The sequence below is a fragment of the Dermacentor andersoni genome, chromosome 8 (assembly GCF_023375885.2).
Source record: "Dermacentor andersoni chromosome 8, qqDerAnde1_hic_scaffold, whole genome shotgun sequence".
Lineage (NCBI taxonomy): Eukaryota > Metazoa > Arthropoda > Arachnida > Ixodida > Ixodidae > Dermacentor > Dermacentor andersoni.
In genome coordinates, this window is record NC_092821.1 from 122,924,256 (window position 1) to 122,949,223 (window position 24,968).

The following is a 24,968-nucleotide window of genomic DNA, read 5'->3' on the forward strand; positions in this document are numbered from 1 at the left end:
CACCCTGTATACGCAATGCCTCATAACCTCGAGCGTACCGGAATCTTGGAAGAACGCTAACATAATCCTAATCCATAAGAAAGGGGACGCCAAAGACTTGAAAAATTATAGACCGATCAGCTTACTGTCCGTTGCCTACAAAGTATTTACTAAGGTAATCGCAAATAGAATCAGGAACACCTTAGACTTCTGTCAACCAAAGGACCAGGCAGGATTCCGTAAAGGCTACTCAACAATAGACCATATTCACACTATCAATCAAGTGATAGAGAAATGTGCAGAATATAACCAACCCTTATATATAGCTTTCATTGATTACGAGAAAGCGTTTGATTCAGTCGAAACCTCAGCAGTCATGGAGGCATTACGGAATCAGGGTGTAGCTGAGCCATATGTAAAAATACTGGAAGATATCTATAGCGGCTCCACAGCCACCGTAGTCCTCCACAAAGAAAGCAACAAAATCCCTATAAAGAAAGGCGTCAGACAGGGAGATACGATATCTCCAATGCTATTCACAGCATGTTTACAAGAGGTATTCAGAGGCCTGGAGTGGGAAGAATTGGGGATAAAAGTTGATGGAGAATACCTTAGCAACTTGCGATTCGCTGATGATATTGCCTTGCTGAGTAACTCAGGAGACCAATTGCAATGCATGCTCACTGACCTAGAGAGACAAAGCAGAAGGGTGGGTCTGAAAATTAATCTGCAGAAAACTAAAGTATTGTTTAACAGTCTCGGAAGAGAACAGCAGTTTACGATAGGTAGCGAAACACTGGAAGTGGTAAGGGAATACATCTACTTAGGGCAGGTAGTGACCACGGATCCGGATCATGAGACTGAAATAACCAGAAGAATAAGAATGGGTTGGGGTGCGTTTGGCAGGCATTCTCAAATCATGAACAGTAGGTTGCCACTATCCCTCAAAAGGAAAGTGTACAACAGCTGTGTGTTACCAGTACTCACATATGGGGCAGAAACCTGGAGGCTTACGAAAAGGGTTCTGCTGAAATTGAGAACGACGCAACGAGCTATGGAAAGAAGAATGATGGGTGTAACGTTAAGGGATAAGAAAAGAGCAGATTGGGTGAGGCAACAAACGCGGGTAAACGACATCTTAGTTGAAATCAAGAAAAAGAAATGGGCATGGGCCGGACATGTAATGAGGAGGGAAGATAACCGATGGTCACTAAGAGCTACGGACTGGATTCCAAGAGAAGGGAAGCGTAGCAGGGGGCGGCAGAAAGTTAGGTGGGCAGATGACATTAAGACGTTTGCAGGGACAACATGGCCACAATTAGTACATGACCGGGGCAGTTGGAGAAGTATGGGAGAGGCCTTTGCCCTGCAGTGGGCGTATCTAGGCTGATGATGATGATGATGAAATCTAAGTACACAGGTGTATGGTGACACAAAGAAATCATTCCAGGGCCTTTTTAAGAGCACATAGGCAACTTGTGCTACTTGATGTAGCAGAACACCCTGTAGCATTCTCCGTATCTATAGATTTCTAACTTAAGTTCAATATAGCTGTTGACCTACTCTACTGCATCATGGTCTTGTCTGCTCAAGTAATCAGCAAGTGCAAAGTACTTGGAGCAGGCGGCAGAACAGTAAGGTCGGTCACCTGTATGAATGGTCAGTTTTTACTTCATGGCATTCTTCAGCGAGAATTTCCAAGTGTATGAAGGGCAATGAAATGGCTTCTCGCCAGCATGGGTATGCAGTTGTTCCTTCATGTTGGACTTGCACGAGAATCACAGAGGGCATGAAAGGCATTGAAACAGCTTCGCATATGTTTGGGTTCGCAAGTGTTCCTTCATGCTGGACTTATGTGAGAAGCTTTGAGGGCATGAAGGCCACTGAAATGGGTTCTCTCCTGTGTGGTTGTGCAGGTGGTCTTTCAGGTCTGGCTTTTGTGAGAAGCTCTGAGGACACAGGGGGCACTGAAATGGCTTCTCATTTGTGTGGTTTCACAGGTGGTCTTTCATGCTGGACTTATACAAGCAGCTCCGAAGGCATGAAGGATACCGCTATAGTTTCAAACCTGTGTGAATGTGCAAGTGGTTTTTCATGCTGGACTTATGCGAGAAGCTTTGAGGGCATGAAAGACATTGAAATGGCTTCTCGTTTGTGTGTTTTTGCAGGTGGTCTTGCATGCTGGACTTATACGAGCAGCTCCGAAGGCATGAAGAATACCGCCACAGCTTCTAACCTGTGTGGGCGCGCAAGTGGTTTTTCATGCTGGGCTTATGTGAGAAGCTTCGAGGGCATGAAGGGCATTGAAATGGCTTCTCGCCTGTGTGGGTGCGTAGGTGGTATTTCAAGGTGGACTTATGCGAGAAACTTTGAGGGCATGAAGGGCATTGAAATGGCTTCTCACCTGTGTGGGTGCGTAGGTGAACTTTCATGTGGCCCTTTACTGCGAAGCTCCGAGGGCATGAAGGGCACTGAAATGGCTTCTCACCTGTGTGGGTGCGCAGGTGAGTTTTTAGGTCAGTTTTTCGCGAGAAGCTGTGAAGGCATGAAGGGCACTGAAATGGCTTCTCGCCTGTGTGCCTGCACAGGTGGACATTCATGTGGCTCTTTACTGCGAAGCTCCGAGGGCATGAAGGGCACTGAAATGGCTTCTCGCCTGTGTGCGTGCGCAGGTGGACTTTCAGGTTCTTCTTTTGTGCGAAGCTCTGAAGGCATGAAGGGCATTGAAATGGCTTCTCACCTGTGTGGGTGCGCAAGTGGTTTTTCATGCACGACTTATGGGAGAAGCTTTGAGGGCATGAAGGGCAATGAAATGGCTTCTCGCCTGTGTGGGTCCGTAGGTGGTCTTTCATGCTCCACTTACGCGAGAACCTTTGAGGGCATGAAGGGCACTGCCATGGCTTATCACCTGTGTGGGTGCGCATATGACTTTTCAGGTGGTCTCTTTTGGAGAAGCTCTTACGGCACAAATCGCACTCAAACAGACGCTCGCCAGTAGAGACCCTGGCATGTGCTTCCAGACGAAACAGTTTACCAGCCTCATAGTCACAGAAATGGTCTTGGTGGAGGCGCCCCTGCTGTGAATTGTGACTGTGGGCTGTTGATGGAGAAATAGAAGGCCTGGATGCTGCACAAATGGAACAAAAGTAGTGTTATGAAATGCAATAAAGAGAACACGGATACTAAAGCTAACGATGAGCTTTCTTTTTTTTCATTTGGGAGGTCTTGAGGGTGATTTCAGGTATGGTGGAACAAATGAAGCCTAGTGGTCCATTTGATTTACACAATATTTGTGCATCTGAATGCTTCTTGACTGTTTATGAAGTTCAACCGTATAAATTATTTTTCGGAAAGTTAAAAAAGTATGAAGTTAGGGAAGCTGGAGTGCTTGAAGAGTTAATGAGAGCAGCATTCCGGGCAAGTTGGTAATCCATTACTCAAACGATATTGCGCAACAAAAAACGACACGTACGTAAGAGATGACACACCAAGTGCTTGGTGTGTTGTCTTCTCTTACATCCATGTCGTTTTTTGTTGTGCAATATCATTTGAGTGTTTGAAGACATTCATGGATTTCTACAATCCTTAGAGGACAGCGTCAAAAAGTTACAACCCAGCTTGCTCTCCTATCTCCAACAAGCACTCGAGGTTTAAAGGCCATATTTGGCATTTGCAAAACTTATGATTCACCGGCCCGACAAATTTCTCATGAGACTTCATTAATGGGTTTCTTCTTGATCAGATGCCTAATTTTGATAACATTCTTGTAAGGTGAGATTCTAAAGAGCCAGCTACCACATGCTTTATTTTTCTGCGTATAACCCGCCAGCATGTAAAACCCGCAGCACCTTTCAGGATAGCCTCCAAAAATATATGCAATACCTCTGGGAGATCAAGAAAATTTGGCAGAGGCATTCAAGACTGCTTACGTGTGGGAACACAAAAGCATTACGGTCCCCTTGGTGAATTTTTTTCCATGCGTTCCTTGTCTGCACAAGCTCTCACTTGTGCTCTGACTGCGCCTCAGTAAGGCCACATCAAAATGCACCAAGTGTCTCAATGCACTCGCCTGCTCGCGAGGAGGTCATAACTTGAAGGACTGCTCAGCAGCATTAAATTTGACATTAATGCTTATTTTATACACTCATGACATTACGCCACCTCCTGCCCACTGACTGCACAAGTCATGTGCCCAATGACGTACGCACTAGGCCACAGCTTTCGTACAACATGACAAGCACCAAGCACACCTTTGGCCAACCAGAACTGTGGGGTCACCGTGCTGTTGGGAAAGCATGGTCGTGCCAAATTTCAGGAAACGGGGGGGGGGGGATTGCAGGTCGGCATTCTACTATGGTGGTTCCTGCATATGATGCAGCTAATGCAGCCACGCGAGCCCTATTTTGAAGGCAATCTGTGGTGGGGACAAAGGGGCAAGTGCAGAGTGCTGATTGCTTCGTGTACACTGCATTTTCAGTGCTTAGTTTCCGTTGAAGCGAGGCAGCATGGATGTCAATTCGCCTGCTGCTGCTAATGCGCTTCCTCACTCCAGCGTTTCGACGAGTGTGCGTGGTGATTGAATGAGAGGTGTTCATGTTTGCTTGCGCACGTGTCACACCTTCTTAATTTAGTTATTAAGCTATGATTACAATTTTATACGACCGATAAAACTACTATTCTTACTTCGTATAGCTGCCAACTAATGTACCTCCCTAATATCTAGTTGGTTCACAATACCCTCACCCTACTTTTCATTGCTCTGTGCCTCGGCTATAGGAAGCACTGCGCAGCTCGGCCAGCTCAACTGTATTCGAATGTACACTGAATACAGCCACTTTGGCCATCCCGACAGCTTGCCAGAAGCACCGAAAAGTCATGTTAAAAGCGCGAAAATTACGAGAAACTGTGCAGGAGGCGGAGTCACATAGGGCGAGGAATGTAAACGGGTGTACTCTTTTAAGGATAACGAATTTTCCGTGTTTGGGGCAGTTTGGCGCAGGAATTTACATTTATATTGCTACGGCACAATATGCGCGATCACGAAAGGCCAGCAGTGTGAAGACGACGACGACGATAAGAAGCTAGCGCGGGCTGTTGCCTCTTGGCCAAGCGCAGCGTATTTTCCTTGTAAATATACTTGTTCATAGCTTTTCCTCTGCGTCTTCCTACGTAACATATCTGGTGGAGGTGGACGTTCCCTGTACCTCGTCACGGAGCTTCGCAGTGGACGGTACGTCGAGCCTTCCTTCATGGCTCCCGGCGACGACAACCCGACTCCGCCGGCTCCGACACCTGCTGCCACTTCGACGACCTACATCACTCTCCCCGCTCCCCGTGATCCTGGTGTATTCTCGGGCCAAGATGGGGAAGACGTCGATGACTGGATCAGCCTGTATGAACACGTCAGCCGCAATAACCGGTGGGACCCTACTATTATGCTCGCCAACGTAGTCTTTTACCTCGGTGGCACACCTCGAGTTTGGTATCGCACGCACGAAGATGAGCTCACCAGTTGGGATTCACTTAAGACACAGCTTCGAGACTTGTTCGGCAACCCCTACGGTCAACAACTTGCCGCGCAGAAGGCGCTTTCCGGCCGTGTGCAGACGTCAACAGAGCCCTATGTCACGTACATTCAGGACGTCTTGGCTCTGTGCCGCAAAGTTGACACCCACATGACTGAGTCAGACAAGGTTTCCCACATCCTCAAAGGCATTGCCGATGACGCCTTCAACTTGCTCGTTTGCAACAACGTAGCGACGGTGGATGCTGTTATAAGAGAGTGCCGCCGCCTGGAACTCGCCAAAAGCCGACGTATTGACCAGCAGTTTGCCCGTCTGCCCAACACCCCAGCGACATCTTCCTGTGCCGACGCTCCTCGTCCCAACAACACTGCCGACGTTACCAGGATCGTCCGGCGTGAGATCGAGGCCGCCTATCCGGCTGCCTTCGACTCCAGTCCCACCAACACATCTGCAGTCACGGTCTCACTGATCCAGGCAGTTGTCCGCCAGGAGTTTGAAAACATGGGTCTTCACACCCTCTGCTCGGCCCATCGCCCTAATACCCGCCCGGCTTCTTCGATTTCGCCCCGTCCCGCATCTTCTTACCCACCACGTTTCCGCAACCCATCTGAATGGCGCACTGCTGACGACAAGCCTATTTGTTTCCACTGCCATCGAATCGGGCACATTTCTCGGCACTGTCGTAGTCGCTGGAGTTCCCCGAGCCGGTCTACTTATACTGCCTACTCTCGCCCCTCAGGTGGCCCTTCTCGTCCCTATGCCGCACGCTCCGATAATGCCGCCACTGATTCTCCTGCAACGAACCGCCCCTATTCTCGTTCGCCTTCGCCCCAACGACGACAATCTCGCTCTCCCCAGCCCCGTCGCTCCTATTCGCCGACTCCCTTCGGACGCCGCTCCCAGCCGGAAAACTAGACGATGCAGCGCCTCGAGGTGACGCTGCATTGCTCCCTACGCCGCCAAATCCTCTAATATGGCCCAATTGGCGCAGGAGTCCTACCCCTTGTACATTTGATCCAAAGGTAAGAATATGTTTGGTCTGAATTTCTTTTGCGTCGTCCCTCATTTTAATTTGTTTGATGTTAAGCACATTTTGTTCTTTCATTCCTTCCAAAAGCTCTTTCTCAGTGAGCTCCATCATGTCATCGTGTGAGATTACTCCTTGGATGGTGTTGATGGTATACTGAGGGGTGACCGTAACTGGGACTTGTCCAAAACAAACTAGATTCGGTAGCTTTTCATACTGAAACAGGGCGCAAGACTGGGCTAGTTGGTATTCCACGCTGAAGTGACAAGCGCAAGAGTGGACACCGAACACTAAAAAGGCGACAAGGACAAGCGCTTTTATACTGCTTTCTATCGCGGAGCTCCAAACGGAAGCCGCTGCTGTCCAACTTCGTAGCCTTGTAGCCTCGGGCTATAGCTTTGGTCATACATTTACAAACGAGAAACAGTGAGATCACCCTCACGGTCTTATCTGGTTCATCACTGTGTACTACATGGTAGCCCGGCAAATTCTCCCTTTGTCGGCCAAGAAACTTGAAAACTTCTTCTGTGCACCCCCGTATCTGGGGGTGACCTGGGAGTAGGGAAAGAACTTCGAGAATGCAGCTAAGCATGTGCTGCATTCTTCTGTGTTCCAAGGGTGGCTCATTACTCTCAAGAGTACAAACTGGAAAGAAACGATGTCCTATAGGCACCAGTTGGTAGGCGTAGCCCTTGATTATGAACTGGATCTGATTGCCAGAGGCATGACTGTCTGGCTGAGACAAATTATGCAACCAGTCTATTTTATTGTGCACTAAGCAACGATAAATACAGGGTGTTTTTGCGAACACTTTCAAAAAATCCTATAGGTTTCTCGAGAAAAATAGGAATTCCCTTAAGGAGCAAGCTTTCAAGTTCGGCAGACGTCAGAAACTATGAGAAACATGCGAATTACATAGTTTATTAACTGAAATTTTCTAATGAACCTTTTAATTAGCAACATTTGGTGGTTATTGCCAATGGCGAGTTTGTAGCCACGCAGACGATGATGGCATATCAGTTTTTAAAGCAAAGAAAAAGTCACTCTGCAAAGCTCTGCAGCCCGTGAAAATCAAGTACTTTTTCCTGCATGAAACCGAAACGCAGTGAACATTGTGCGCCAGAAATCTAATGCAAACGCAACGTCCGCTGATGACGTGTTGCGGTGACTGCGGTACCCAATTCGAAATGTCTGTGGCGATTCCCCCAGGCTAGGGAGCCTCAATGCTCAGCTTAGACCACGGCTGGCACTTTCTTTTGCTGGTAGGTGCAAGAAAGAGGCTAGCGATCGCTTACTACACGGTTAGCCATTTTGGGAGTTCTGGTAGGTGTTGCCAGCAGGTTTGCTTTTTTTTCTTTGTCTCGACCACATCTGATGTGGCTACCTGACAAGCTAGATGTGAGGTGTCACTATCCATTCATTTATTCGTTAGGTTCATGTGCTGTTCGTTTATAATCGTGGCATGTTAGGAAGCGCATGAGAAAAAGGAAAGGTTCGTTTGTGAAGCAAGGAGAACTTTCGCAACAGTGGCTGCATGCTGTTAGTTCTTGTGGCTTGTAGTGCCAGTTTTACAAACGCGTTGACATTTCCCTTTAGAGTGCTTCTTTACAAGGTGCGCGTGCGGCATAGCCATTGGATTATCATGGGTGTGACCTCGTCCATTTGAGGATGAAGGTTTTAACGCCACAGCGTTAATATTATGCAAATAGCCACGCCAGCGCAACTCCAGTACTCCGTTGCCGAGAAAGTGGACATTGTACTGGCTTATGTGAGCGTGCAAAAGGATGCGGAGCTGGAATTGATGCTGTATGCTGTCCAACATCCTGACTGTCATGTGACTGCTCGCCCCACATTCGTATCGATATTTAATCAGTTTAGGACCACTGGATCAGTCCATGCACAGAAAAGGAAGCGACCAGCCAGTGCAACTGACAATACTGACACCGGTGTGCTGGTATACATCACTGTCAGGCTGGAAGCAAGCGTCAAGGAAATTGCCAGCACATATGGAGCGAGCCCAGCTTCAGTTTGGAGGTCACTTTCAAGACACATCTACATCCCATATCATGTGTGTCTTCACCAAGAGCTGAGACCAAGCTATTTTCAAAAACGGCTCGATTTTTGCAGCTGGTGCCTTACTCAATGCAACGAAGATCCGGAATTTCTCAACAGAGTGCATTTGGACCGACGAGGCCCAATTTTGTAGGGATTAAAATGTCAATTTGCACACTCCACATTAATGGTGCGATGAGAATCCCCCCTGGCTTCATGAGCATAAGTACCAGGTAAGATGGTCAACAAACGTATGGTGTGGCATTTATAACGGCTGTATTGTTGGTCCTTACTCCATCGACGGAAACCTTACTGGAAAGAAGTACATAAAGTGCATTTTAAAGGGTGCCATCTCCGAGTTTGCCTCAGAGTTACCACCAGCTGCGCTGACAAAAATATGGTTTCAGCACGAGGGATACCGGTCGCATTTTTCATCCGCGGCTCGTAAATTCATTGACAAGTCTTTTCCCAACTAGTGGATCGGGCGTGGTAGAAACAGACCCTGGCCACCTAGTCAATCGCTTTGTCACCCTTGGACTTCTTCCTCTGGGGATATGTTAAAAATGAGGAACCAGCCAACCTCGAGGATATGAAGCAACGTGCGAGAATCTCTTACGACAACATTTCCAGACAGATGCTTTTATCTACTATGAACTCTATGAAAGAGTGCCTTCGTTTGTGCATCGCACTGAATGGAAACCAATTTGAGCACATCATGTAAATGTTCTGTGTTGTCGTCCCAAGTGATATTATTCTCATGGAGTGCCTCAATAGGCCTACAACCAAATGAAAGATTGAAATAAACCATTTCTGTTCATTGATGTTTGTTATATCACTCAAAACTGCTAAACATAGTATGAAGTCAAGATTTCCTAATCCTAGGCCAGCCCTTACAACAAATGGGACGGCAGCTGGTACAAAACAATGTCCCGCTACAATGCCAAGAAGTTGTCTATGGATCCCTCGTTTATTTTAGCTGTCAAGCCCATACCACATAAAAAAAACTCTGCACAGTCAAAAAAGTGTGGCTTTATTCTTTTAACGAAGCTAGTGTAATGTGAGTGGAAATTAATTAAGGGACTGCTTCTGGAGGCAACTGCACTGGCAGAGTGCCAGGTCAGCACCCAACAGCATCTTGATATCGACAGCTGCGTAGTTGGTGATGACTGGCCTCTGCCTTACGCCGAGTAAGTAAGTAAAAGATAACGCTGGCTGCTCCCGATGCTGAGCGTCGAGGCTTCCTAGCTAGGGAAAATAGCACGTACACTTCGAACTGGCTGCCGCAGTCATTGCAACGTGACACCAGCGGACGTTGGGTATGCTCAAGACTTCCGGCTCTCCTCAAGCGCAGAGTTTCGTTTATGAGTGGAAAAAACGTCAGGTTGTCTCGCACTGCAAAGCTTTAGACGACTTTCTTTTGTTTTAAAAACTGATATGACATCGTCTTCTCCAGGGGTACAAACTCAGGATTGACGATAGCCACAAAATTTTGGTAATTATGAAGTTAATTAGCAAAGTTGAATCAATCAGCTAACTAATTAGCCCGCCCTTGATACCTCCTGGTGTCCACCGCAGCTAGCAGTTTCCTTCTGAAGAGGTTTTCTTTTTCTCTCGAAGAGCCCATTTTTAAGAATATTTCAAAGTGTTCACTGAAACACCCTGTATATATAGAAGACATTTGCAGTCAGAGTTCCAGCACTTGCAGAACAGGACTTTCAGAATGTTAAGTGTCTTGCTTGCTTTAATCTTCAGACTATCTATGTGCACTAGGAAGTTCAGCTTCTTATTGAATAAAACACCCAAACACATGTGGTCTTGTATGACTGGCAGTATGGCTTCATATAGTTTCAAGATAACGTATGGTTGTAAGCCCCTTTTCTATTGCGAAAGAACCACAGCTACAGCTTTTTCAGTGGAGGAACAGAAGACGTTTTCATTTTCTCAAAGTGACAATTCATTCAAAGCGATTTGGATCAGCCGTTCGTAAGTTAACATGTTTGATGCACACCAGTGAATGAGCATATTGATAAAATGAAGTATGTGTTGTAGTTCACTGCATTAAAAAATTGTTTGAATTTTACTGACCTCAAGCAGAGAGGTCGACTTTACATTCTGCATTGATCTATATTCACGTTTTTACACTAATATACTGGTTTACGCATAACTAAGAGACTCACTGCGTTTAACGTTATCCTAAAGCAACGTATGAGCTATAACAACACCAGGGGAAACAGGCTCTGGAGTAAGCTCTACCACCTAAGGTGCTTCAATGTGCTCAAAAGAGCAGTAGTCTTGCGTTTTGCCCCCAATCAGAATGCAGACAAGAATCACAAACCAGCTAATATGTCATCAGCAGCAGAATGTCACACACACTTAGGCAACTCGCACCAAGCAGGCAAACTTGGCTATTTACCACACACTCACACAAACAAGCAAATGTAAGAGAAGTGCCGGTCACTGCCCACCTGTGGTGGAGCATGACTGATCCACAGTCTTCGTAGTCTGCACGCTCCTCGACTCGCTGCCTGCTCTGAAGGAGCACCCAACAGACTTGTCAGCCAGAGGCAAGCTGCACTGTGTGCCAACCTCGACCTGACCGACGACGATGGAAGGGCGCGGCATGGCGTGAGGCCTGCAGAAAATAAGTGGAGTTATTGCAATCCTGTTACAGCATAGAGAATATGAGAATAAAGGTGGATAAAGAAAGAGACCCGCGAAACGGCATTTGCAGAACTAACAGTTCAGTGCACATGCATGTGTTGGCGCGTGGGAGGTGCCACCTTTTTTACATTGCGACTGATCACACGCGTGTTGCACATTACCAACAGTGGTACTAAGGACAGCGCTTCGGAACTGCAGCAGTGCTCATCGAAGGCACGAATTGGTGGATCTGCGATCTCTGCTAGACTGAGGCAACTGTTTCGCGCTAGCTCGCATTTTGAGATCACTTTATACAGCACGAATTCGCAAACTTTCCTACAATTGTAAGCAAAAGAACAGGTAATCGTTCAACACTCCTAGAAGCACTCTCACGTAAAGCCGACCGTCCATACTGCTTTACTCTCACCTGTTTCCCCGATGCGTTGCGGTAGCCCATTAGAGAAGGGAAACTGCACCTCCCTCCCACAGTGGTGGCGGTACGACTGTGGGATGCCTTAGAACGCGAGGTACAAAAACAACGAAGAGTAAGCATGTGCTTGCTGCGGTAAAGCTAGAACATCTTGAATTTTGAAGGAAGGAGCTAGCTAGGATGTCTTGAAACAAGATGGAGCTATGGCTGCGGAGTGGCTATTATTGGCTATAATGTAACTAAGGAACATATTTAATATAATATTATCTCACCTGTAGTGCAGATACACTTGTGCCATTTGAACAAATTACTAACGGTAGAGACAAAACAATGGCTCTACATTGACAACAACTACTCAAAGTTGGGCCGTAACTGCTGCGACCAGTTCAGAGCAGACAAAAGACCCAGAACGTATTTTACATAGAGTTTCTCTATGGAGTTTCTAAATAAATACCCTAGAGGTAAATGTGGCGCTAGTGTCTACGGTGGTTTAAAGCATATGGTTTAAAGTCCCTTGATAATTTGAAAGTACCGCCACTCTTTGAACTCTGCCGCCGCTACGCGACTTTTTCGCCTCCTCCTCGCTCCTTGCGCGTACACCCCCCCCCCCCCCCCCCCCCATCCCGCGGCAACCCGTTTTTCTGCATGACGATTGGTCTCCCTGCGAACCAGCGCTGGAGTTTTCACGACGCCTGTAGCGCCGCCCTGGCGGTCAGAACGTGCACAATGCAGCCGCTCCAGCAGACGAAAATTGCGACTGGTAGTGGCGTTGCGTGCGCTAAAAGTAGAAGGAAAACAAAAGGACGCGGACGATACTGTTGCGTTACAAGTACCACAACTACGGCGGGACGAGGAAGGATGTATCCTTCTGCGTCTTTCCATCTAAACCCTACGAACAAGAACGGAGGCGGCGTTGGATCCAAGCATGCAGTCAGGCGAGTGGAGTAAGTTCCCGTCTTGTCGCCCTGTCAAGCGGTGTCGGGTTGGTTTCTAAATCGAATTTCGCATGTGTGCTTGGTTTATTCGATAGTGAAGACGGTCAGCCGTGGCAGCCAGTACCAAACAGCAGAATCTTTTCTTTCTTTATTTGTTTCCGTTGCTAAAATACAACGACGGGGGCTAAGATAAAAGCTGCAATGAGGCAGCTTGAGGTGCCCTTAGCCCCCGTGTTACATGGTGGCAGTAAGTAGCGCAATCAACCGTACGCAAAGAACATTACGTATAAATATTAATTACAACCATCAATCAATTCAAGAGAATTTTCTATAACGGAACAAACAAAAAAGGAACAAAGAAATGGGATAAGGACAAATAAAAGCAATGCAGACAGTACGCACCACCACATTACATACACTTGGTAATACGTAAATAAAAGTGAAAATCGTGTACACTTGACGATGCATAATTAAAGGTGAAAAGATACGATGGTCGATTAATATTGGAATAATTAAGAGAAAGAAAAGGACGAGCAAAAATTATGTCATTACAAACATTTAACAAGACACACATGTGCAGTCGGCATTTCGTCAGAAACAAAATGAGCAATAGCATGCACCATCCGGCATATGTACCAACCATTTTTCCTTCGCAATTAATACCACCGCCAAGCCCCTTCCAATGCCACCGCACCAAGCGAACGATACGAAAGGTAAATATTATCCATTCATTCCCAAGAATTATGTGGGAGGGAAGCTGCCTTGTAATACGAGTTGTGTGCGCATACTGCCGGCGCACGCGCGACTAAGCCGCCTGTGTGTTTTTAAAAATGCGCACGCGGAGAGGACTCGGTGCTGAGATGCATCCGGTAAATTTATGTATATTATAGTGCTAAATGTAGCCAGGGTTGTTACGGATCAAGCAGCGAAGCACTCAAACCTTTGCTTGCGCGAGTCAGCTAATGCGATAAAGCTTTCTTCTCCATTGACTGCTGTGGCGAAGTAACATCAGGATTTTTATGTCCAGCCAGAGAAGTACGGAATGTCTTCAGGCCAACTAATACTTCCGAAACCATAGCGCAGCACGACCGGCGCCATAGCTGCTAGATTTGCGAGGCAGGCTGCCACACAAGCATGGCAGCGGCACACGGCGCAACCGTTAAAGAACCATACGTGCTCGCCGCGACACACTGTGAAAAACATATAAAGCTTAAAAAGCTTCTTTCGTCATTTCTTCACTTCATGGCGCTAGCTTCTTTACGAAAGATGTCCACTTGAAGCGGCGCGAAAACGGAAACATACAAACGGCCGCGGACGTGTCGTCTGGTCGAGCGGCTGGAATATGCCGCGTTTCGTCGGCAGGGCGGCGTGCAACGCACTCTTTTCGACGCGCTCGTTCCTCATTGCCCTTGGAAACGCGTGGATCTTGCGTTTTGCTTGTGTTTACTTGCGTTTTTCTTTTTCGTTCGCGCCATTTTTCTCCTTAGCTCGGCTGGCTCGGCACTTTAGGTCGGCGTAGCGAACATTGTACGCTGTGTTTCCTGCTCTATGTGCTAGCGCATACCGTGCTGTTGCGCATATAACTGCAGCAAGAAGCCTGAAGATGAACCCGCCGTGGTTGCTCAGTGGCTATGGTGTTGGGCTGCTGAGCACGAGGTCGCGGGATCGAATCCCGGCCACAGCGGCCGCATTTCGATGGGGGCGAAATGCGAAAACACTCGTGTGCTTAGATTTAGGTGCACATTAAAGAACCCCAGGTGGTCAAAATTTCCGGAGTCCTCCACTACGGCGTGCCTCATAATCAGAAAGTGGTTTTGGCACGTAAAACCCCAAATATTATTATTATATTAAGCCTGAAGATGGTTATATATGTCGTTTTTATGATACCACAAGGAAAGCGTGAAGGCTTGCGCAGGAAGCAGTGGCTGCATAACATTGGCCGAAAAAACTTTGCTCCGACAAAGAACGGCGTTGTTTGCGAGCTCAGGCATCTTTCTTATTCCTCGTAGCAAAGCATCCCGCAATGCTGCATTTTTTTTTTTCATTCTTCCGGCCTGCTTACCAGCGTTTCTGTTGCGGCAATTCGTACGTTGCATGAACATGCGGTTGTCCTCAGTATGCTTAATATCCTGTGCGACGGCTTCATCAGCTCGCACGTTATGCATATAATATGCAAATATTATTATGCAAATATTATTCCGCCGGAAACGTAGCACTATAGATTCTGCTTTCCGCTGTGAAAAATTATGTGCGAAGATACAGCCTCTCGATCGCTCTTTTTAGGATCCGCTGCCAGTTTTACTGAAAATTGATATAGCGGCTTATACAGGAGCTACTATTTCTAGCTTATGTCGATCTGTGCGTCAGTCAGCTACATTGAATGCAAGCCCTGAAAAAAATTGGCGGCAAGTATCTGTGGTATTGAATGTGATGCGCACTAGCTAGTCCACATTACGTTTTTTTTTTGTTTTTTTAGTTTTAAGGTGAAAGCCTTTAGATCTCTATGCTTCAAGGTGGAGCTGTGAACAGAAAATATTAGGTGCTGCAGTAGAACTGCTTTAGATTGGAGCAATCTCGTTTACAGCCAACAGGTCCGTATCATGAATCTGCTCCCCCTTCTCTCCCTGTCAGGCTATGGTGAAAGACCAAAACAAACAAACAAACAAAAACCAACGACTGCCAGATCTCTTAAGACGAGAATAAACAGACTCGATTTTTGTTCCGCATGCAAATTGGTTCCCATGCTGCACACTTTGCGCGTTTGATCACTACGGAATGACTACATGCACTGCTGTTTACTCCCAACTACGCACAACTCTAAGTGAGTGCGCACTTCGAGTGGCGCCATCTGGATTTTCAATAAAAAAATGCCTCAACGCGGAGCCTTCGTTGGACCCACTCTCCCAATCTAGTACAGACTAGTAGGCGCTTCGCGCGCGTCCGCAAGCGTACGTGTGGTCTCGGCTTAAGGCACAAATATATGAACTTGAGTTTACATTTAGCTTATCTCCTCCGATTGCGCGAAGTTACTTTCACGCCCCCTTTAACGTCACTTTCCACTTCATGTGACAGCACAATCCGCTGTTGGCGCCTACAGGCAACGCCACTTATATGTTCTAAATGGTGTTGCAATACTCCGCGCGTAAAATCCTGTCGTTGTGCTCAAGAAAGGAACACAGCTTTATTGCAATAGCAATCATATGGACACTCCAGACACATCTTTGTCGTCGTCGTTGGCGTCGCCGTGATGTTCTGTATAAATTCGAGTGCGCTCCCGCACGCCGCATGCTCTGAGCGCGAGCCGAGAAGGTTTGTGGCTTGAGAGAAAAAGTGACTGTGAAGCGAAAGAGGTGCTATTTTCTGCAAGCTGTGCACTGTCTTTCACGCACGCAAGGAAGAGTAGGGTGGGGAGGAGGTGAGCACACGTCTCCTCTAGCCGTGCGCTCTACGTAAGAGACAATCTCCGGCGGAGGCAAAGGTTTGGGGAGCCAAGATGGCTGGAGGCTTCATGTGCGCAGTCCTCGTGCACACCTTGTGCTCGACCTTGCGTAATCTTAAGTTTCGGGGGTGCACACTTTGAAGGTAGAATCAGCAGAAGCGTTCACGCCCCTCAGTTTGGGCTCGTCATGCCAACATTGTGACGTGTTTGCGGTCATAGAGTGGTAACAGTTCATGTCTGCCTGTGCGTGCGTGGCATCATGCTTGCCAATTTAATTAGTAAGCGAATGTTTACTGCAATTATACGGCTGATAGAACTATGAGTGTGCTGCAAAGTGAAAACGACAACTAAGAGAAAACACCGCGTTCGCCGTGCGAATGTGCACTGCTGCTTCAGAACGTCTGGAAAAGGGATGTCACTGAATAAATGGGCGCAGTGTTCCCGTTCTTGTATGATTGTTATTATTCTCCTGGCCGTCCGGCCAGATGCCGTTCCTGCCCGGTAGCAGTTGTAACAGAAAGTTACTTTATGCAGTTGTGTGATAACCTTGCTAATGCTTAGTCTTTCAGATGAACTGCAACTTTTTTCTTCCATTTTTTTTTCTTATTTACATTTCCACCTTGGGCCTGTGTGGTACCACGAGGTAAGGTTTTATTTCTACAGGCAAGACAACTTTCAGGGTTACTGCTATGGGGTGGGACCATTGCATAGCCTTGCTAATGGTACATTCGACTGGTTCCTACCACACTCCAACTCGGTTTGCAGCGACAAGTAGCCCTCTCGAGAGTGGAGCCAAAGAAAGCCAGCCAAATGTGCTAGGTGCTCCCAGAGCAATCGGAATAGCCGCGTGATCAGGATTCTGTCGAATCTCAGTCACGCTCTCAGCTCAAAGGTGAGAGTGCCTCTGAGCACTCAATTTCGATCAGCCGAATGTAAACCACTCCGCGAGAGCATTCCATGGTGCTTGAAAGCGGCCAGTCAAATGCACTGTTAATAACTCCGACATTTGACTCAATTTGCAACTTACCAAGCCAATGCAAGTTTTACAAGCACATCACCATATAATTCATAACGTGTCCTCACTCTGGTACAGATGTCCGTGATCAGCCAATGAACTACGAGACAGAGACTGTCATTTCAGCACAGTTGCTGTATTTAGGACACGTTGCCTGTGTCTAGAGGCTGCCACTACGACATGCAAGCCACAAAGTTCTAAGCCCAATATTTAGAACTTTACAGCTGATATGAAATGTAGACTATGGCTTGCGGCACACCGCTCAAGCGTTCTAGACAGTAAGTGTGGGTGTCCGTACATACAATGAGACACAGCACACCCTTCAGCCACTGCAATGCTGTCACGGTAATGGACTGTCTAACTCATATAGCTGCACCGCATATAACATCAGCATGTCTCAAGGTTAAAAAAAAAAGCAAAAACATCTGGTTCTATGGCTTATGGCTGATGAGACCATGTTACCAAAAGCAGGAAAGTTTGCAGGGAAGCCAGCCAATGAGCATACTTTTGGCTGGCTTGTAAAAATCGTGAAACACCAATTCAGACTGTATCAAGTCGTAAAAGAACACTAATTAAACAAGTGTTGTCTGTACAATATGCGTTTACTCTGTTGCTTTTAGTCCCGCAAGCGAACATTCAACTGCAGGGTCTTTGTCCATGATCTTTTCCTCCTGGGACTGATTTGATACGGGTTCATCCACTGCTTCATCTTCTGAACTGCAAGGACACAAGGTGCACATTTTTAAGGGCGCCTGAAAGTGAAATGTCCCATAACACATTTTGCATTCATAGTTTTAACGCACTAAACTCAAATGACATTGTTCATGGCCTAGCCAGCATGCACGCCGTCATCAGAGAGATTGCTCTGTCCTACAGAACAAAATTGCAGGCATCGGCAATGGCCCTGGTTATATTGTTATGAGAAGACATGTGTTTATTGACATTCATAAATAATAGGCGGTCACAATAAGGGGAAAACAAAACGTCTTCGAAGTCCGTACACAACTCGTATTTCACTTCATCTGGGACAGCAATCTTCTTCAACCGCATGACACCATATAAGAAGGCCCATTTGGCAAGTTTTGTCCTCAGATGCAAGCTTTATGCGCTAAGCAAAGTTTTAGTGTACACAAATATTGTATAACTGTTGCACAGTTAGCAAGTCAGCAGAACTTGTGGAACCGAGGGGCCCAATTTTCGTTAGTCACACTCGTACAAAGCGATAGACAATGACACCAGAGAAAGTATAGTGGAAGTAAATTTTATGTTTCATTGAAACGTAGAAATAATAAGGTAAAGAAAAAAAAATAAAAGTGGATGAAAAGATAATATGCTGCAGGCAGGAAGGAACCTGCAGAAACTCGTAGGAGCCAGAACCCATATTTCTGCATTACATGTGCATTACTCTGCCAGTTAAGCTAGCTCAGTTCCATCCCTCCGACCATTTTCTTGGGTGTTTGCGTACAATATTAGCCTTGGGAGTGTTAGCCAGTACTCATGGCCAAGGCAGTAGATGTGGAATGCTCTCTCAGCCACAGGTGCAACGTAGTGCGCGAACATAGGAGCGGGCACCCCACCAATAAGGCCTCGTAGCTGAACAGGTAGAGCACAGCGTGCATAATGCAAAGATGTGGGTTTGGTCCCCACCTGCGCAAGCCTATCTCTTCGTTCACTTTCATTTTTCCTTTTTGCTATTATTTCTACATTTCAATTCAACAATACAGTTAATTTTCCCTATGCTTTCTTTCTCATCATTTGTCTGTTACTTTGTATGATTCTTACAGTAAATGGCATTAAAAATATTGTTTTTTCCTTCAGATGCATCAGTTTGGTTGTATTTAAAAGAGCCCAAAAGTAGAACTTAGCTGCCAAATCTATTTTTTTTCATACTCTCAAGGCCGTGAAAGCATTTCAGAGAGGAATAGGTAATCACACAATATCAATGACAGCATTTTTCAAGGCAACCGTCAGTGATGGCAGCGACAGAAGGTAGTTACAATCACTGCTAGTTTGGGGCACGAAAGACTCTTAGCATGCATCAGTACGACACGTGGCAATACGAACTTTGAAGTGATAATCACTGCGGGATGACATTTAACCACTTGGGTGGAAGCTAGTCTTTCAAAACTAGGTTAGTGTGATAAAGGTTAATTAAACAGATACAGCTTGTGGTGCAACTTACACAAACTTATGGTGTAACGACAGGGTAGGGTAGCATGGACATTATCATAGGATGTGCAATGTGTGACCACAAGCTAATTAGCTTTATGGAGCTTGATATAAAAAAGTGGACGGTCGCTCAAAGCCAGAACGACGAAGTTGAGGCAAATCCACGCACGACCCATCGATCTCGCACTGGTTGAAGCACCATAGCGATGCCATGTGCATGCACTAGCATCAGGTTTTCCTCTAGTATGTCACTCTATACATTGAACAAAGGGTCTCCTGAACGTGGATGGCATTTACGTTCGCGTTCTTACCTGTCAGTGCTGCTGCTGTCAGTTGGCGGCAGCTCCATGTCACCTGCACAAGGGGAGTGCGGCCAGTACAAGTTAGTCACCTGTGGCCAAGTCTGTTTCGAAATGTACAGAAGGTACCTCCAATACGTCATGGGCATTCACTTCTCTCCCCAGAACACATAGGCACAAAAATGAGTGTCATAGATGTATGCACACCAAATGCACATCATGAGATACATTGGTGCTTGTAGTGAAGCGGTGTACCATCACTATCCTCTGGCCCGATGAAGGATTAACACAACTGCCAGCACGTGCCTTGCTCATTTTAACATGTGCACAGCACGGCAGTACACTAGCACATAACGCAACGTAATGAGTTCGAAAGAAGGCGCTTGACAATGTCTTTCCAGATGCGTCTTAACACATTTTTTGAAAAGTACTTCCTACAACGAGAATTTCCAGTCAATGACACAGGATGGCCCCCTTTGGCTTTGAAAGGATGTGAGAAAGTCACTCTGCGAATAGGCTTTCTCTAACGGAGATTTGAAAGTACACAAAACAGGAATAATAACTTAAGTTAGCTTGGTAGATTATACTTTTTCAACTGCAAGCAGGTCAGTTATACTTTGATCAGAGCATCACTAAGTGAAAAAGAAAAAAGAAGAAAGATCTGCTGTTTTGTGTGCCAAAACTACAACCTCATTATGAGGCACTCCATAGTGGGGACTCCGCATTAATTGTGGCCACTTGGGGTTCTTTAAATGTGCACCTAAATCTAAGCACCACTTATGGATTTTGGCAGCGTGTTCTCGAAGCTTGATAAGTGTTCAGTAATAAAAAGATAGATTACATGATATTAAACAGTAAGCAAGGAGTCAAGCTAACAACTTTTGTCAATTTCTTGAGCTCAGGAAGAGGGCCCAGAAAGACAAAGATACCCCAAAGTTCGCAATGTTCTGCTGAGATTATCGGCATCAGTTCAAAATTCAAAAGGGAAAGTTTCATGCTGTCCTTTTTTTTTTTTCTATTCTGTAATGATCACCATTTCTTTCCAAAGAAGTGCAAACAACAGTTTTCGAAGAATGGCGGCCTAATCTGAACTAATTCTACTTCCGCTGTGGAGGACAAGAGAGCTCGAAGGGATAATCTGAGTGAGGAACAACAAGAGCTTCGATAGAGCATTTAATCAAATTATGAGGAGTGTTACTTAAAAAGAATGTTGGACGCAGAAGTCGCCAAGAAGCAATCACTGATATTTCGCAAAATGTGTTGCTGCTTCTCATGTTCTTCCTATTCTTAAAAAAAAATTTTGCCTGCTTTTCACATAAACGGTCACCCTTGCACAATAAGTTGCAAGGATGTTGCATGTTTTCTTGAGTGTATGATTATACCAGTCTTTTCTTTTTGTCTTCTCTCGTTATTCCCTGAACAATAGTACAGTCCTTTGCCAGAGTAAGTTCTGGTTAACCTCCAGCATTTATTTTAGTGTTCCTTGAAAGGAAAGAAGCTTGCCTCGGTTTTGTCTGTCCCAGCGAGCCTGGTCCAAATGTCGTTGCTGTATCTCCAGGACAGCCGCGCCATTAGCGGCTGCACTGTAGGCTTCCAGAAGCTCCTCGTTAAGCTCCAGGAAGGCATGCCCCCACTTGAAGGGCCTCAGACACTCTCTCGCTAGTTGCTCAAAGCCTGCGTGGTAGGTTCCCGAGTCAAGGTAGGTTCCCGAGTCAGATCGGTAAGACAGCAGTTCTGGCATGGTTACACTTGCTCAATTTAAAAAAAATGAGAATAATAATACAGTCACACACATCTATAACAATATTCAAGTGCCAAGAAAATCTCATTGTTATAACCGCTAACTGTTACAACAGGGTTGCATGAAAAAGGCAGAGGAGCCAAACACTCAAACATTTTCATTAGACAGAAGGGAGTACAGTTGAAGCTCTTTATAGCATTACTGGTTTTAACATTACTTGGATGTAACAATGAGCAGCTGCTGCATTGTGAACGCATGTGTGGGTTCTATGGTTACCACTTACTACAATATTCCCGTGTCCCATTATCGGCTACAACAATTAAATCTGGCTACGGGGTGTCTGTGCCCCCCCTCCTCCCCGAAAGATGAATGCGAAATCAAGGGGAAAAAAGTGCAAGCCACTTTGCCAGGCATGCCTTTGTGCCGCACAGCCCGCCTTCGTCGCGCCTCTCCCTTGCACCCCTCCAGCGTCGGTGAGAGGGTGGAAGGGAGACGGGGGGGTCGCATTGGGTCGGCAATGAGAAATTACGTGCTGTAGAAAAAAAAGAAACAGTAACATTCTCCATTTTCCAAGCAGGAAAACGTGAACGAAACCATGGGACTACTTCCAGCAGTAATGCATCAGGCATGCTTTGATTTCGTAGCCTTTGCTTCATAGTCGAGAAACGTTCGCAAGTATAGCCTCACTGGACATCAGCAAACGTTGTGCTGTGTCATGATGCCAAGTACAGCTTTTCGAGGCCAACTTTAGTACCACATTATCTCATAAGCATTGCTCAACCGTCATACACTTACTAAGCACCACCCTCTCATGAGCAAGAAGTGCATGGTAAAGTTTCTGAAACTTTGAAAATATGCCTCAGTATTCCTTTAAGGCACAGCTTTTTCACTGTGCTAGTGGACCACCAATATGGCAGCCACGACGATTAGTGCAAGCCATCATACATAGCACAAAAGGAAGATGCAGGAAAGTCTACAAGCTCCTCTTATTGTGCCCCTCCCCTTAACACTTTATAGATGACAGCTGCCTACAGGCAACAACCCCCCCCCCCCCCCCCCCCCGCCCCAAGAAAAAGTAACTTTTCTTTTGTGTGAGTTTCGGTTTTGTGTGCGAGGTATCCGGCTAAATGTCTTTGGCCAAAATTGAATTATAGGCAGCAAGTGCCATTTTGTTGGATTAGAGCAGGCACAGAGGACGAGGAAGAACAAGTTTGGTGCACAGCTCCCTTTCCTTTGAAAACACGGTCAAACAAGAAAGACCAATGCAAAATCCCCAGCTGCAGTGGTATCATACAGGTAATGTAGTCGAAATGCAATGTGCGCCTCTGTTTCCTGACCGACGACAACTGTCTGTACAAGTTCCAAACGAAGCCATAGGGGGTGTTGGAGTGAAGCTCGCTTCCAGTGTTCTACCTGGTGTTGCCCACAGGCATCAAACCTATTACTGAAGAAGTTTCCACAAAGTGATATTTTCTTTTCATTGAATATTCCTATTATCGGTGTATTTTCCACATTACGATTAAAAATAAACATTTCGTGCAGGTATTATGTCTCGTCCTTAAAGGGTTAACTTAGTCAATTGCTAAATGCTCAGAGTGCATGATAAATCGAAAACAATGCTGCTGTCCCATCACGCACTGCACCAATCGATAAGCAACCGCAAAGTATGCACACCTGTGATGTAGCAGGCAGCAGCCAATGCCTCGACGCACGACAACTGTAGGGGTCGGCCGTAGTTGACAGGGTTTGCAGCCACGAGATGGGGCAGCAGTCGTGGATGGCCTCCACGCATCTGACTGAACGGCACCTCATCAAGCCGTGCCCATGAGCAGTCGACAAGTGCCACGCCATGCTGTGACACCACTTCCCTGAAGAATTACATTTTCTTGTTAGTTGCTTTGCCAAAGGCGCACAGCTCTAAGGACAGCTCTGAATATGACCTACTTTGCTAGTCTACCTATAGCTAATAAATAAGGCAGTGTCTATTCTCCTGGCAGCCGGGAGAATTTCTGAAACGAGTTTCTTCCGGCAATCGACTTCAATCGGCGCTCAGAAGTCACGTGACAAACTTCCGGGAAAAACTGCCTGCAGGTGTGCCCAACGCTCTCTAGTAACGTTGGGTGTGCCCTACTCTAACCTAACCTAACTTCCGAAAGCCAATATAGGAGGTGAATTCGCTTCAGAAATTCCCCCGGCTGCCGGGGGAATAGACACTGCCAATAAATATTTGCCTTTGAGTCAACGTTTTTCATCACGTCACTACGTGGAATGATAACCAGCAGCAGGTCGTCATGACTTATTTGACGGCGTTTACAAAACGCCTGAAGGAATACACGATAGCCACGAATTCCGGGGACATTTCAAACAATTGATACACGCAGTTTCTCAGTGACCATCTCAACTTCCTCAGTTCGATTAGAAAAAGTTCGCTAAATCGGGACTGAAGCTACGCTAACTTCGTTTTTTCGAGGTTACAATACCCCCGAGCGGCAAGAATACGCGAACGTGCCGACCACTCGGACAATCCCCGCTCGATCTACGTACACCGCTTGGCAGCCCGGCTACTGTACGTCTGCATACTTCTTCAAGCTCACCTGTCCTCGGGTGACAAGCAGCGGGTAGCCGACGGCGTGAGCACGACTCCGGGAAATCGCTGCCCCAGTCGCAGCAGCCGCACGAGACCCTTGCGCGCTAGCTTGCGTCCGGTGCATCGCTTGGGATCGCAGTGGCCCAACTCCCACATAGCCGCCGAGAAGGGCCAACGCACTCTCTCCTCGCCCTTGTCGTCATCTGAAAAGTGCAGCAAGACTCCTATCATTCACAATTCACACGCGAGGCCACCGCTCCTATTCAACTTCGCGCCTACCGTCTCACCGTCGGAGTCTCTCTCCGGTCTCGGGTCCGAGGTGTCATCGCAGCTCAGCCGCTCTTGCTTGTTTACGCGGCCCGCCGAATATTTGCCTCCTCTACTCTTGCCGTGAAAGCGCTTCTTCATGACGACTCGTTGTCAGGATCACGACCATACGAGACGGAAAAACCACAAGCGACAAGCCGCAACCACCACAACCCACAGCTATACCACAGCAGACAGAAAGCGGAACATGTGTCGACGACGGTTCAAGACCGGAAGCTCATCAGGCAGCGTCAGGATCATCGACAACAGCCTCAGTTTCTCTCTGGTTTCTCTAAAACTGCGGAAACTAACTAGGGCGTGTCGTGAACCAACAATCTGCGGTATCTGCAAACAAGTTTTTGTCGTTGTGGCTTCAAGTACGCAAGTTTCTGCAGCGTACGTGCGATAGAAATTCTAGCCGTTGCGTGTGAGCACCATAGAGTTAGTAGAACAACTCTAGAGGAAAAGCTGGGCCGGAAAAGTGGGAACCTCTAGGGCGCCGCCCTGTTGCTACTGGTCAATGTGGCCAGCGCAGTTGCTATTGAAAGGGCTGAAAACAAGTACAAGTTACCTTGTGCTTCGTCATTTAAAAACGCATATTTGATGGCTTTATGAAGGTGATACTTTCATATTAAGTTTACAGAAAGCGCTTGCTAAGTGCTTGACTTATGTAAATGATAATGTACGCATTCATGCAATAAAGGATGACGCGAGTTTCGGTTTCGAATCTCTTTTGTTTGTGTTTTCGTGTGCCTGGTAGTTTCGTTTGGTACAGTTTAGGTTTGACGGGCGATCGCGCAACATCGGTTGACGCGATGGCACCT

General features: G+C 46.6%; 2 protein-coding genes across 4 annotated transcripts in view; both read right to left on the reverse strand.

Annotated features, from left to right (window-relative positions):
* Window positions 1-11,858, reverse strand: part of LOC126529043 (large ribosomal subunit protein mL62-like) — a 31,355-nt gene extending 19,497 nt beyond the window's left edge. Inside the window, exons 1-3 of one of the 3 annotated variants that reach the window (XM_055069564.2) lie at window positions 11,651-11,858; window positions 11,049-11,175; window positions 1,340-3,106 (exon numbers count right to left, since the gene is read on the reverse strand). In XM_055069564.2, coding sequence (XP_054925539.1) covers window positions 2,211-3,106; window positions 11,049-11,175; window positions 11,651-11,776 — 1,149 coding nt within the window. In that variant the 5' untranslated portion in view covers window positions 11,777-11,858 and the 3' untranslated portion in view covers window positions 1,340-2,210. Of the gene's footprint in view, window positions 1-1,339; window positions 3,107-11,048; window positions 11,216-11,650 lie in introns of those variants that run through there. The other 2 variants (XM_055069565.2, XM_072289893.1) reach the window with 2 other exon arrangements.
* Window positions 11,859-17,625: 5,767 nt separating this feature from the next.
* On the reverse strand, window positions 17,626-24,346 carry LOC126529041 (18S rRNA aminocarboxypropyltransferase). The gene is made up of 6 exons (XM_050176645.3): window positions 24,126-24,346; window positions 23,846-24,041; window positions 22,926-23,119; window positions 21,014-21,184; window positions 19,523-19,565; window positions 17,626-17,759 (listed from the first exon to the last, which is right to left on the reverse strand). Exons 1-6 carry the CDS (start codon window positions 24,244-24,246, stop codon window positions 17,645-17,647), a joined length of 840 nt encoding a protein of 279 aa, XP_050032602.3. The 5' UTR covers window positions 24,247-24,346; the 3' UTR covers window positions 17,626-17,644.
* Between the last annotated feature and the right edge of the window lie 622 nt (window positions 24,347-24,968).

Coding starts and splice junctions, on each gene's coding strand:
- LOC126529041 (XM_050176645.3), bottom strand. CDS start 24,246: ATGAAGAAGCGCTTTCACGGCAAGAGTAGAGGAGGCAAATATTCGGCG. Junction 23,120..23,845: donor TGCTTGTCACCCGAGGACAG/GTGAGCTTGAAG, acceptor GTAATTCTTCAG/GGAAGTGGTGTCACAGCATG. Junction 19,566..21,013: donor CTGGGACAGACAAAACCGAG/GCAAGCTTCTTT, acceptor CCCCTTGTGCAG/GTGACATGGAGCTGCCGCCA.